Here is a 15,156-nt window from a genome sequence, read left to right as displayed (position 1 = left end):
TCCATTTTTCGTCTCATTTCATATTATTTTTCATTCATTCTGTTCATTCATTCAGACGCATCCTCATTCCACCTCCCCGAACCCCAAGCACTGAATCTGATCTCAGCATCATACCAGAGGCAGAACAGGAATTAAGGTAAAGATCACTGGTTCACTTCAGGTTCTCAAACTTTTTAAGAAATTTTGCATAATGGTCCTCTTTTTCTAATGAAATGCGGTCCACTAAAAATTGAAATCAAATAGCATCGCTTTATATCAAGTATTCACTCATTGTAAAGTTCAATGGGTGCGATTGCATGGCCAGTCATCCATTTTTCAACCAGCTGTTTATCTATTTTGAGTTCTTTTCGCGACAGTGCAACACTCATATTATGTCTCATTACCATTCTTTTTCAAAATTTTGTTTTAAAAAAGAGTAGCGTATCAGAGACAGACAAAAAAAACCACTAAAGTTATCTTATTTTCAGGTCCAACAGCTCAGATTCGGAATCCTCAGATTCATCAAGCGGTTCCTCAGAAAAGAGAAACGTCAGGAGGTTTGTTCGATATTTATATCACTGAATTTTCATTATGTTGTTTGAGCTGGAACCTGAAAAATTTTTTGTTGAACAAGACCCAATCTAGATTCCCTAGTGCAGGAGTGTGCAAGATTTTTCGTCAGTGGGCCATATAACCAACGTCAAATATCTAGTTGGGCCATGCAAGGGCCCCACTGTATGGTTCGGCGGGCCGGGTTGTGGCCGATTTGTAGGATAGGATTTTCGCATTTATCTCGAAGGATAGGAAAGTCGATGAGGCGGCTTAATCATATGGCGAACCACGGCCTTTCGTGTGATTACCAACCCATGTTGGGTATAGGTTTAGTTTGCCAGTTATTTGTTTTCAGATGTGTGGACTGTGCCACGTGAGCACCCTATGTGGCAAGTAGCCCAGAAATCTATTTGCACATAATTAACCTTGCATGAAAGTTCAAATCTGCAAACTAACGGAAAGTAAACATAGGTGCGATGTTGAGCGTATTCATATCGTTTATTACGATGCGCCACACCTCATATTGTATTTGATATCCAATAGTAAAAATAATATTTCAGAATGTATTCGGAATAGTAAATTTTGGCCATGACTGCTCTTCTAGCATAACTAACTTAACCATTAAATTTTACCTAGGTCTCAAATCCTGCAACCAGCACGGCACTCCGTAACTTCAAATGATCATAATATAAAGACGAACAATCTGTCACCAAACCATGACTTGATTCCTGATGACGATGATTTTGGAGACAAAATGGCCGAAGCTATTGCTGCACAACAGAGAATTTCTGGACAAAAAATGGAAGAAGGTCTTGACGCTGAAGAGAGGGAACTATATGAACCTAAACAACAAGAGGTAAAGTGATTTTTAACAGTTTTTCTATACAATGTTTATCACGCCTTTCACTTCGAACAAGGCTTTATATGAGTAGGATTTCAGCAATATTTATCTCGAGGGAGAGGAAAGTTGATAAGATGGCTTAATCATATGGCGAACCATGATCTCTTATCCGGTTACAAGTCCAAGTTGGATATTGGACCAGTTAGCCAGTTTTATGTTCTTGGATACATGGACTTGATTGTGGAGGAAGCCATAACCGACCATCGTCAGAGAGGAGTCCAACAATTCTTTCGCACAGTACTATCCCTGCAGGGGGTTCAAACCCAGGGTAATCTCAGAGGTAGGATGACAAGCGTATTTCTAACGCTTAGCAGGAAGTGCCAAGCAAGTAGCCACTGATTTTTGAGGATCTTAATTACACCCTGGGTGGTATTTCAACTTTAGATATGAAATAATCGATACTAACGTACCGGAGTATAACACTTCAACGCTATACCTGACAGGGGCAAACTACGTACCATTTGGTGATTCAATATGGCTCGTCTGAGACTGCCATAAATTTTGCTTTTAACCAATTCTGCGTGCACTACATAGTTGTTGTTATTGAAATCCCAAATCTGTTTTGGCAAATGCCACAACCAAACTAAAACCAAATCTTGATGTTTTAACTCAAAATAGCTGTAGGAATTTGTTGAGATTGCGAATATATTTAGTATTGGCACGAGGCTTATTGTTTCCACTTTTGTTTTTGTCAAACTATTCATAAAATGGAACTTTCTACATCACACTTATATGGCATGCCAGTCTGGGGGGGCAAAATTTTCATCTCTGGTCTGAAAACCTTGTCCATCCCTGCACTGGGCCCACACTGATTGTTCTCTATGTACTGACTATCATAAAGAATTCATTTTTTTCAAATTAGTAGGTTCTTGCTTATTCTTGAAAAATTGTTCCAAGTAAAACATGAAAGTACATTGTCAAAAAATTTATTGTTCAACTCCTTTCACACTTGTACCAGAATAAAAACCACCATGAGATTAATCCACGCTACTGTTATCTCTTCCGGAACAAATTCAAAAAAGTCTATTCTATCCTAACTAAGCCAAGGCCACAATATTTCTTAAACCAAAGCCCAACTTACTCGAGATAATGTCAAATTCCAAAGCTATATTGTCCAAAACAGGTTTAACATATAATTATCTGGCAAGCATGTAATTTTCTATCCTAAATCAATACCCATGCAAACACAAAGGCTTATGCGGGCTGTATTACACTAGACACATAATTATAATATCTCAAGTCTATGAAACTAACTGAAGAATAACTGGTTAACTAATTTCATACCTGACATGTACTGGTGACCAGACAGTGGTATGTCATATGATTAGGCCATTTTATCGACTTTTTATCCTTCTGGATAAATATGAAATGCTTGTAAAGAAGAGCAAGGAATGGGTATTGAGTTTTTTGTAAGGACTTGGGGTTTATAGTATATGTCATAATAGTTCAGAAATGTAGAGTTGAGCATAGTCAAACTATAATAAGGTAGATTTTATCTATCAAGAGAATTTCCTCAAGGCTCAATCACTCACTCAGTAGTGAAGAATACTCATCCTTGAGCAAAGTTACAGGCACTCACTCAGAAGTAAAGGAGACTCATCTCTGAGCAAAGTTACAGGCACTCACTCAGAAGTAAAGGAGACTCATCTCTGAGCAAAGTTACATGCACTAACTCAGAAATAAAGGAGACTCATCTCTGAGCAAAGTTACATGCACTCATTCAGAAATAAAGGAGACTCATCTCTGAGCAAAGTTACATGCACTAACTCAGAAATAAAGGAGACTCATCTCTGAGCAAAGTTACATGCACTCATTCAGAAATAAAGGACACTCATCTCTGACCAAAGTTACAGGCATTCACTCAGAATTAAAAAGGACTCATCTCTCAGCAAAGTTACTGGCACTCACTCAGAAGTAAAGGAGACTCATCTCTGAGCAAAGTTACAGGCACTCACTCAGAAATAAAGGAGACTCATCTCTGAGCAAAGTTACTGGCACTCACTCAGAAGTAAAGGAGACTCATCTCTGAGCAAAGTAACGGGCACTCACTCAGAAGTAAAGGAGACTCATCTCTGAGCAAAGTGAAGGGCACTCACTCAGAAGTAAAGGAGACTCATCTTTTAGCAAAGTAACGGGCACTCACTCAGAAGTAAAGGAGACTCATCTCTGAGCAAAGTTACAGGCACTCACTCAGAAGTAAAGGAGACTCATCTCTGAGCAAAGTTACATGCACTCATTCAGAAATAAAGGACACTCATCTCTGACCAAAGTTACTGGCATTCACTCAGAATTAAAAAGGACTCATCTCTCAGCAAAGTTACTGGCACTCACTCAGAAGTAAAGGAGACTCATCTCTGAGCAAAGTTACAGGCACTCACTCAGAAATAAAGGAGACTCATCTCTGAGCAAAGTTACGGGCACTCACTCAGAAGTAAAGGAGACTCATCTCTGAGCAAAGTAACGGGCACTCACTCAGAAGTAAAGGAGACTCATCTCTGAGCAAAGTAAAGGGCACTCACTCAGAAGTAAAGGAGACTCATCTTTTAGCAAAGTAATGGGCACTCACTCAGAAGTAAAGGAGACTCATCTCTGAGCAAAGTTACAGGCACTCACTCAGAAGTAAAGGAGACTCATCTCTGAGCAAAGTTACATGCACTACCTCAGAAATAAAGGAGACTCATCTCTGAGCAAAGTTACATGCACTAACTCAGAAATAAAGGAGACTCATCTCTGAGCAAAGTTACATGCACTCATTCAGAAATAAAGGACACTCATCTCTGAGCAAAGTTACAGGCATTCACTCAGAATTAAAAAGGACTCATCTCTCAGCAAAGTTACTGGCACTCACTGAGAAGTAAAGGAGACTCATCTCTGAGCAAAGTTACAGGCACTCACTCAGAAATAAAGGAGACTCATCTCTGAGCAAAGTTACGGGCACTCACTCAGAAGTAAAGGAGACTCATCTCTGAGCAAAGTAACGGGCACTCACTCAGAAGTAAAGGATACTCATCTCTGAGCAAAGTAAAGGGCACTCACTCAGAAGTAAAGGAGACTCATCTTTTAGCAAAGTAACGGGCACTCACTCAGAAGTAAAGGAGACTCATCTCTGAGAAAGTTACATGCACTCACTCAGAAGTAAAGGAGACTCATCTTTTAGCAAAGTTACAAGCACTCGCTCAGAAGTAAAGGAGACTCATCTTTTAGCAAAGTAACGGGCACTCACTCAGAAGTAAAGGAGACTCATCTTTTAGCAAAGTTACGGGCACTCACTCAGAAGTAAAAGAGACTCATCTTTTAGCAAAGTTACAAGCACTCACTCAGAAGTAAAGGAGACTCATCTCTGAGCAAAGTTACATGCACTCACTCAGAAGTAAAGGTGACTCATCTCTGAGCAAAGTTACAGGTGTCAGACTAAATGTCAAGAGCTAACTGGACTATATAGAATTTTAGTGGTGGTAGACACCCATTCCATATTCTCTAAGTTACGTTCTGGTAAGAGTAGATAATAGTTGCCTAATTTAATGTATCTGATATGCTATGTTTCAGGTCAATTTTGATACTTCAGTCACAATCGAACACAAAGTCCAGGAATCTATGTCCAGCATCAGTGGGGATGAATCGATATTGGATAAAGAACAAACAGAAAGAGAAATTGAGGAGGTGAGTTTGATTTTTTTTTACTTTTTCATTCTCAGTAAAGCTTAGGTTTTCAATCAGGGTTCTGTTGCACCCTAGGGTTCTGCCAGTAAAGTCCAGGGGTTCTGATCGTTCACGCTCGCCATCGCCCTCTGATTACCCTGCGCGTATTCGTAGGTTCGAATCCCATGCGGGGTTAATTATGTCTGAGAGGATTGCTGAACTTCCCGTTATTTTTAGTTAGACCACATAACCGCTGGTCAGTTATGGCTTTATCCACCATTAAGTCCATGCATCTGAAACGAATTCCTGGCTAAATGATCCAATATCTGACATAAACTGGTAACCGGACGAGAGACCGTGGTTCATCATGTGAATAAGCTATCCAATCAGTTTTCTTCTCTTCTCGGATAAACATGTAAATCTCTCTTCTCTCTCCTCCAAACACTCACTCAGACAGACTGACTCGAACTGATTTTCTCATGTCACTCAGTCTTGATCATTTACTTAACTTCGACTTTTTGCATTTCCAGAGTGCAGTAGCAATGAGAATGATCAACAACAAATCTATTGAAATTCTCTCTGACACAATTCAAACCATAGAAGAGGTCAAAGGTCATTCTTCATCAGAGTCTTCAGATTCAGACTCAGATGATGAGTCATCAAAAGATGAATCGTCAGAAAATATTCACAAAATGAATGTAGCAGAGGAAGAGGTCGGTTATACTCTGGTCTTGTGATTGGTCGGTTATATATTCAAATCATCCATCAGTCCCATGCTTCTGGGATGTTTATCTAATTAAATATTTTTGTTACCCGACTTGGAACTGTAGCCCTGGTTTCCATCTCATCAGCTTTCTATCCAGAAACTGAAAAACAATAAATTTCCCGCAGACCAAGATTTTTGATTTTTTACATTGGGATCCCTTTCATTTATCTCAAATTACATTTTCATCCGCAATAAAAAATTCCTCTTCATTAGTTTAATTAATTTCAATAACGTATAGGCTCGTTTTACCGCCCAATCTCGATTAAGTTTGAATAGCCGCCCGTGTGAACAGAACAAAAAAATAAATGAGGGCCGGTGCTTGAATACCCGCCCGATGTAAAAGCCGATTTTTCAGTGGTAGAGAACAATAGGAAATAAGAAGCGCTTTTGTCACAACGCTTTCGAATTTTGAGCGCTGGTAGATACCACTCACACCTCAGACGTCCAATTACATAACAGATAGCATTGATAGCTCAAGTGCGTCGTTTCAATATTGATAGGGCTTCACAAAACTTTTCTTCTTTTGCGGATTTGTACCTGCGGTGCGTAGAAAAAGTCAAAATTTTCGATATTCTCGTTTAAATCATACTTGAGAACTAGAAATGACAATATATTAATCATTGCAACGATCGATCTTATCTATATATATATATATGTTTTTTTTTTATTTTTTTGTGTATAATCTTACTTTAAAAAAAAATAACAAGCGCCCGTGATTGAATAAGGGCCGGTTTGAATTTGGGCCCGGTTAGTGAGTTTGGTTAAAAAAATATGGGCCCGGGCTACAAAACGAGCAAATACGGTATTTCCAATCATTATACAATGTTTCAGTTTTCTGTTCACTTTTCAGTCTGAAAAAGGCCATTTACAAAAACCAATAATATGCTAAGATCTAATTTTTTTGGCTTTGTCATTTCCCCCCCTATTTATTACAACCTGACCGAGGAAAATGGGGTCTAAATCTGAGATGAGTTATCTGCAACCCCACTTTACATTTTAACTCTTAATTTAGATTTATAAGAATGCAGCCAGAACATTTGTGATGGAAGAACGAATGGATCAAATACAAAGAGATGCTGAAAACCTGAATCATTCAACCGTGGATGCTGTCGAAAGATTGAAACAACTTGAGGAAGAAGTCGGATTCATGGAAAAGAAAGAAACAGAAGTTAGACATGGAGTGAGTTACATTATTTTTACTATTCCATGAAAGTGTTAAAACAATGGTAGAGGTAGGTATTAACAGAATTATGTATTTTATATAAGACCTAAATGTAATAATATTGAGAAAATAATTGAAATGTCTGTGTGACAAAAATCATACTTTCAATAATGCGTATTAATACACCTCTTTGCTTTGATCATGTGAGACCTGAATGTAATATTTAAAAAATCGAGGTTTATAATGTTGGGGTGTCTGAGTGGTAACGTCCTTCAGCGTCCGTTAACAGTTAACAAACACATACTCTCTGTATGACATATTGAAACCCCCCTATAAATGCAGGGGTAAAAATTGCTGATCATGTCTGGGTGATATCGCCCCCGTTCTTCAGTCCCCATTTGGGTAATAAATATTGGAGTATCTGAGTGGTAACTTATTCAAGTGTCCGTAAAAAAGTTGGAGTGTCTTGGTGATAATGTCCCTGTCCTTTGGCTTCTAGGGGTACAAAAATGTTTAGTCCTATTGGCAGTTAACCGTGCTACAAATCATACTATCATAATAAGTATTTTACAAAAATACTTTAGTCTGAACAAGGCGATAGGTAACTATAGCTGGGAAGGATTAGAATCGTTTCGGTCGGCATTGCCTTCCCCTTCAATTACTCCCTGGGGTAGGGGAGTATGGGGTTTCAACCCGGTACTTTTGGTGCCATCACAGTCTGATTTTTACTTATCGATCTTGATCGGTGTGTATGTTGAAAGGTATTTGTCTGTTTGCTTGTGTTTCTGTTTGACACTTTCGCATGTTACGCGATTTCTCATGAAAGCGAGGTTGAATCTGCTCCAAATTTTGCATGTGCATTCATCATTACTAGGACCAGAAGCCTAATGATTTTGGATGAATTATGTTGTATAATTAGCGAGTTATTAATTTATTAGTGATGTGACATGCTGTGTCGCTATTGATTCAGAGCGAAGGAATCGAAACCGCAGATTGATAAGTCAGCGGTCTCTGATCGTTATCTAGTTTTACTGATAGTCCATTTGTTCAAAGTCCAAGAAAAAATAACCCTGCTGACTAAATGTCATAGCAGGCATTGGAATTGCAGAATAAACCCTCTGATAAAGTTACAGAAGAATATCACTGTTTTTCTGATACAGGTAAAATCTATTGATGATATCATGAGGGAGTTAAGAGAAGCAGGATTGAAGGCTGAACGGGGAGCATTCAAGCGACAATCACTGGATTCTGCAACTGCTGCAGCTTATAAAGAAAATCAAAAGGTAAGCCAGGGTATAAAGATTTAATTCAGAATTCAGAAAAACTTTTTCTAATATATTTTTTCATAAATCTTGCGAGTCCGCGATAGGTTTTCTTAACTCCCCATGAAATTTACAATTTATCCTAAAAATAGATAAGTTATCATTTTATCCTGCAAGAAGGAAATCAGATACGATGACCTAATCATAAGCCATACAATGAGTGCTCGTCTATGTCGAGTATGAGATTAGTTAGCCGGAGTTTGTTTCCAGATGCATAGACTTGATGGTGGCGGAAGCCGTGACTGACCAGCCGTTACGTGAACCATCCTAGGAAGTTGAAGAGTCTAGTAATCCTCTTGCATATAATTATTCCTCGAACCTGCAAACCCGAGTAATTAGTAGTGCAATGGCAAGCATATTCCTATCGCATAATCCGCCCTGTGCCACGTTTTTCTCGCTATAGAACAGTCATCAAGATCTTGCTTCAAAATGAGTTATTGTAAATACATTATGACTGAGCTGAGTTTCCATCCTCATTTCATATGAAAAAAGTGAAATGCCTTAATATATGAAATATTCACGGTACCGATAACTTACACAATTTACACTGAAATAAGTGTGGAATCAGAGGGAAATTTTAAAAATAAAATAGGATAGAATTTACATATTTATCCCAGGGGTGAGGAAAGTTGATAGAACGGCTTAATCATATGGCGAACCACGGCCTCTCGTCCGGTTACCATTCCAATTCGGGTATGGGATTAGTTAGTTATTTGTTTTCGGAAGCATGGACTTGATGGTGGAGGAAGCCGTAATCGACCTGAGTTTACGTGAACCACGCTATGGCGACGATGAGTTCAGCAATCATTTTGCACATAACTATCCTCGCATGGAATTCGAACCTGCAAACCCACGCATAGTAATCAGAGGTGCGATGCAATTTTTTTACAACAACAACAACAAATTGTGAGTGAACATGTACCACTTTTCTTTTTTCGTTTCAAAGTTTATCTAATTTTTTGTTTGTTCTCTCAATTTCATAATCAGTTTTTATTTATTTTGTTTTTATCAATCATTTCATCGCCTGTTATCCTGATTATGGAGTCAAAATGAACTTATACTTATTATAAGTTAGCAAAGTACCCATATCACCACTTCATGTTCAATTATTAATACTTTCTCTTTTTTAGAAGCCATCACGATTCAGTCTCCCTCCTCGCACTCAAACTCACCAGATACCAGTGAATGCTGCATCAAGAGAGACTCCTTCCTGGTCGGAGAGAACATTCAAAGTCACTCCAAGTATGTTATTTGATTAAGTTGCCCAGAGCTATAATTAGGGTCTTAAAAACTACATATAAATATTTTATTGGCCTAGAATGTAGTCAAGTGTCATATTGGTGTCGTTTTTGTAAAGCTTGCACTGCCACTAAGCCCCTCACCAAAGGTGTAAGAGATTTGAAAAGCAATGCTGATCATAAAAAGTATGATACTTTCGATAAATAGTAGTGTTTTTGTGTACGATGCTAACAATTCAGGTAAGAATCCCTGGCTCTTACCAAGGACAAAACAAATTGGATATGCTACATGTCTATTAAAAATAATGTGACAATGGGGGTTTCATGGGTTGGGTTTGCATTAGCAAATGCTTTTGCTCTTCTATGCTAAGAGTTTTCATTCTGAAACTCTCGCTTTCTTGAATTTTTCAAGGTGGTTTGCTAATCATAGTTTGATGTTATATTCACCACAGTATTTCAATAAAGACAATACATGATTCCTGTTTTTTCCAATGTTTTCTACTTTGGAGTTAAAAACCTTGTATTGTTATTTAGGACCGACAGCTGCCCCACCCATAGAAAACCCAACGTTCCACTCAACGCCAAAGTCAAAGTCCTCAAGCTCGAGTCAATCAAGTCACTCAAGTCATAAATCCAGAAGTCACTCAAGCAGCTCAAGCCATTCTGGGACTCGCTCAAGAAGTGAATCTGACGAGAGGAACATGAGCGCTTTTGAGAATATTGAAGGTTGGATAATGTTATTGCTTATACCCTTTGCATTCAAACCCCTTTGTTTTAACTGGGCAGTTGGTGCATAAAACTGAGTATTGCCAAAACCCTTGCTGATTACCCTACATCAGTGGTCAGCAAAGTTTTTGGAGCTCCGGAAGTATGTGCACCAGGATGGCGCACAACCTGAACATAGTATATGTGTACCAGTTAGGATTCAGGTCGTGCGACATCTTGGTGCGCATACTTCTGGAACGCCAAGTTTTTTAAGTATGTAATGTTGGATTTATAGAACTTTTTTGTGTATCACTGCCATGATTGAAATTTATTGGAGGTCCACTAGAAAATGCTTGGTGTCCCAAGATTGCGCTCCGGCCCACAGTTTGCCGACCACTGCTTTTCATGGATTCGAAGGTTCGAATCTCATGAAGAATTAATATATATGCAGGAATATCTGGACTCCCTAATGTTGTAGGGTGGTTCATGTAATCATTGTTTAATTACAGCCCGCTCCACAATCCTTCTGCAGTCTGAAACAAATACTTAATTACATGGATTGATTTTCGATTGAAACTTAAGGTCTGTCATGTGCTTAACCTGTTTTAACCACCTCTTCTTTCGAGATACATATGTAGAATCAATCCATCTTGATATCGGTTCTTGCTGAAAATAGAAACTCTTTACATACCAGTAGCTAATTATATAGCCCTAATCTTGGAAAAGTATAAAAACAGCCCATAAAAGAGGTTAAAGGTTAATGATTCAAACCTCGTGTTCACTTTTTACTGAAGTTTACCATGTGATGGATTTTTACATCTTTGAAGTCAATTACTCTTCTTCATTTAACAGCAACCATTTCCGCCCCTATTCATGCATCAGTGGACACACCACACTCTAGTGGTTCTGTCACGCCCACACATTCAAGTCGATCTGCCACGCCCACAAGATCTATAACACCTACTATAACTAGTCCACATAGTACGCAGTCTAGACCTCACTCTGAAGAAAGGAAAAGTGACCATCAAGATACAAACCATACTAAAGGTAATATTCCTATATTTAACACAGGTAGAGAGAGAAAGATGGTTAGATGTTTTACCTATATAATAAAGCTGGCATGGGATTTCACATTTATTCTGACAGATAAAAAATGACCCCTAATTCGGTTAGCAGGAAAAGAGAATTTATCTAATGATTCTCATTGTGAACAAGAAATAGGTTTCTGGGAGGATTTCAAATAGTGGCTTTTTTGTCCAGTTACCAGTCCATTTCGGATATTAGTTAACCAGGTAAATACCATTGAACCCTTTGCACTTATCAACTTTTCTGCGTTTTGTTGTCATTTGTCAAATTATAATTAAATTATTGGCTCAACAAACGAGTGATTGTGAATTTTATACTTGTTGGATTATAACACATGTGTTATCTCCACGTGTCTCACAATAAATTCTGTTACGTAAAGGATATAATCGTCAAAACAGCTGTTTTGTTACTATAATTCAGTGAAGCGTCGCGGGCCAAATGCGACCCGAGGGCCGTAGGTTGCCGACCCCTGTTGTAGGCTTTCATTCGAGTCAATATAAAACTGATAACTTTTTAAACACTTGTTAAAAATCCAAAAATTTGACTTTGTGAGTTCACCAGACAGGTACTGGATTAGAATAAGTGACCTGAGTATGTTCAAAAGCTGACAAGCCTAACAAAGCCCGCAACTGATAAAACCTAAGAATTGAAATCTCGCTTATAGCAACACATTGAAACATGTCACCTATTTCAGTGCGACCTTCAAATTTAATTCCTAATTATTGTCTTCTGCTCTTTCAAATTCATTCATTTTCATTCGGTTCCAGTTATCATTCCACTGAAAGATTCATCAATTTCATCCCATTCATCAAGTTCTCTTCATTCAGTAAATTCATCGCATTCCAAAACTTCTTCTGAAGTCAGTGATAAAGAATTAAAAGAAAGGATTCCAGGTTTGGCCATTAGATAGGATAGTATAGGATTTACATATTTATCATGAGGGAGAGAAAAACCGATGGGACGGCTTAAAAATAGGGCAAACCACGGCCTCTCGTCCGGTTACCAGTCCATTACAGGTATAGGAATACATTGTTAGCCAGTTATGTGTTTTAGATGCATGGACTTAGTGGTGGAGGAGGCCGTAACTGACCAGCAGTCGCCATCGAGCAAATTTTAATCCAATTTATCACCTTGCCGGGGTGGTGGGCAAGCATAATGTAGCAGGAATAAGAATGAAGCTTATTCTAGGTCAGGGTGGTCCAAACCCAGGCCCGCGGGCCACATGTGGCCCGCCGCTTCATAATCTGTGGCCCGCATTGCATTCGGAGAGGAATCAAAAAATCGCATTTTGTGTTGTTTCGTCATAAAATTAACCAAACCGAATCTTTTGACATATCGTTGCATCACTAATGTCACTGAATTGACTAGTGTTATGGCTTACTGAGGCAACTAGCGAAGTTAAATGAGCGAAATTCTTGGCACTATTGTGGCCCGCGAACAATGCAAAAATAATTTTGTGGCCCGCGGAGCAGCCATTCCTGGACCACCCTGTTCTAGGTGATTAAATTGTCATTTGTCAAGTGCTGCACACTATCACAAATGTATTTCTCTAACTGGCAACACTATTGTGCGCTGCAAAACTCTTGAATCACTCGAATTACAGTCTTGTTACTCGTCATAACATTGGAGAGATATAACTTCTCATCCTAAATGATCATGCTCTTTTTTACATATAACCATACATACTCAAAATTCATTCTCAGCTTCTGTCCTTATTCCCCACAAAGAATCTTCTATTTCATCTCATTCAGCGAGTTCTGTTCATTCATCCAGCTCAAAATTCTCTTCCAAGAGTGGGAAGGAATTTGAAGAAAGAATTCCAGGTAGAGGAATATTATGTTCTATGTATAGGGGTACACGAATGCATGAACTGGTAGTTTTTGCCTAGTATACACTTCCTGGCGACAGTGGTCAAAGGACTTTTTTTCTCTGTGTGTGCTCTAATTTACCATTTGGTACTTCCGTAGTATGTGTACCGTTTTCGTTATTTTAGTTCTATTACTAGTTCGGGGACTGTCTGTGTTAGCCAAGTTAATATACCCCTTGTCCATAGGTTTCAGTCCTTTTACACAACTTGATGTATAATATGCGAACAAAATTAGTTACCTCTGTATTGGTACACATACTTCAAGAGCGCGATTCATTTATTCGCAAATTAGCTGCAAAACGATTTGAATAATATGCGATGTGATTTTGAATATTCGATTTTTTCGACTGCCCTAAAAGAAACATGGTCTTTGAACACGGCTGCAGGCAATCAGACACTTGCAAAATCATTTGGTATTAGATATGTTCTATATAATTGTGAGGCTGGCCAATTGGCACAAATCTGAACACTATAAAGCTTGTAATTCCTGGTTACTATGTGCAGGTTTGTAGTCTCAATCCAGCAAAATAGGCATAGACAAATATTTGTGTTGTATTTTGGGGTACTTCATGCATTCACTACAAGGATTACCCTACACCCCACCCTATAGGGGGTGAACATCTTCTAAAATTTCAAACACTTCCTCTACTTTTGAGGTGTGATACAACATTTATTATACCTAACTTAAGTATAATTGTATTTGAATAACCAGAAAGTGGCCTATTTATCAGTGTAAATGGTCTGTCATATTCATGTCACTGTATCTGTTCAGCTTCCATCTCCATTCCTCAAAAAGATCCGTCAGTTTCATCTCATTCAGCAAGTTCCATTCATTCATCCAATTCAGAAAAATCAAGCAGTTCATCTCATTCAAAATCTTCCAGTGAGAAGGAATACCACATAAAGCATGAAATACCAGGTTGGGTTTTGATTGGTTAATTGGTTGCCCAGGACAGGAGAGATAGGACAGGAGCCTAATTCAGTGGTTCCCAACCCTTCATGGTTCGTGTCCCCCTTTTGAAGGCTTTCAGACCTCCATTGGTTTTTATAGTGTTATTTTGATTGGTTGATTTCAAATTCTATTATGTTTGAACAATTTATGCTCAACAAACATATAAATATGTTGGCTCCAGAGACTCATTTAGTGTGTAATAAATGGCAAGAGCCAAGCCAGGAACAGAGTTTAATATGGCGAACCCCTCATCTAATTACCAGTCCAGGTCGTTATGGGATTAGTTAGACAGTTATTTGGGTGCTCCCGAAGTATGCGAACCAAGATGGCGGACATCGGAACGTAACATGGGTAACAGGTTAGGGTCAGGCGATAATTTTTTTCCAATTTTTCTCATTTTAGTCCTATTATCAGTTCGAAGACTAGCCAAGAGCCTCCCGTAGTATTTATACCTAAAATTATGGCCTAACCCTAACCTAGTACACATATTACATTCCGATGTCTGCCATCTTGGTTCGCATACTTCGGGAGCTCCGTTATTTGTTTTCGAAACCACGGGCTTGATGGTAGAGGAGGCTGTCTACTCCATGACAGTGAGAAGTCCAGCAATCCTCTTACACTTAATCAATCACACATGGGATTCAAACATGAAGTGGTGCGATGGAAAACGTGTTCTCCAGGTACTGCCATAGTATGTGTACCAGGTTAGGATTAGGCCATAATTTTATTCTGATTTTCCCTATTTTAGTTCTGATACAAGTTTGGGAACTGTTCAGATTCAGATTCAGATATTTATTTTCGTCATGCAAAAAACAATGCGCGATATGAAAAATGAATAAATAATATAATGTAACAAAATGTCAAATGGATATCGGCTTGTTGCAGTTGACGCGGAGTGGCGCTGTTTGTGTTAGCCAAGTGAATATTCCCCTGCCCATGGGTTTCAGTCACTTTGCACAACTTGATGTAAAATAGCCGAACAAAATT

The 15,156-nt window shown here is 38.6% G+C and overlaps 1 protein-coding gene across 4 annotated transcripts in view; it reads left to right on the top strand.

Moving 5' to 3' along the window:
* LOC120329707 (uncharacterized) overlaps positions 1-15,156 on the top strand; it is a 46,975-nt gene that overhangs the window by 19,733 nt on the left and 12,086 nt on the right. For 2 of the 4 annotated variants that reach the window (XM_078118542.1, XM_078118541.1), the window contains exons 17-26: positions 56-136; positions 468-536; positions 1,168-1,387; positions 4,979-5,092; positions 5,602-5,784; positions 6,850-7,017; positions 8,160-8,282; positions 9,452-9,563; positions 10,094-10,285; positions 11,117-11,311. In XM_078118542.1, the coding sequence (XP_077974668.1) occupies positions 56-136; positions 468-536; positions 1,168-1,387; positions 4,979-5,092; positions 5,602-5,784; positions 6,850-7,017; positions 8,160-8,282; positions 9,452-9,563; positions 10,094-10,285; positions 11,117-11,311 (1,457 nt within the window). Of the gene's footprint in view, positions 1-55; positions 137-467; positions 537-1,167; positions 1,388-4,978; positions 5,093-5,601; positions 5,785-6,849; positions 7,018-8,159; positions 8,283-9,451; positions 9,564-10,093; positions 10,286-11,116; positions 11,312-12,117; positions 12,244-13,053; positions 13,174-13,989; positions 14,137-15,156 lie in introns of all 4 variants that reach the window. The other 2 variants (XM_078118539.1, XM_078118540.1) reach the window with 2 other exon arrangements.

This window comes from Styela clava, chromosome 12 (genome assembly GCF_964204865.1).
Source record: "Styela clava chromosome 12, kaStyClav1.hap1.2, whole genome shotgun sequence".
Classification (NCBI taxonomy): Eukaryota; Metazoa; Chordata; class Ascidiacea; order Stolidobranchia; family Styelidae; genus Styela; species Styela clava.
Note: the sequence above shows the minus strand (reverse complement) of the source record. Positions and strands in the feature narration are given on the sequence as shown.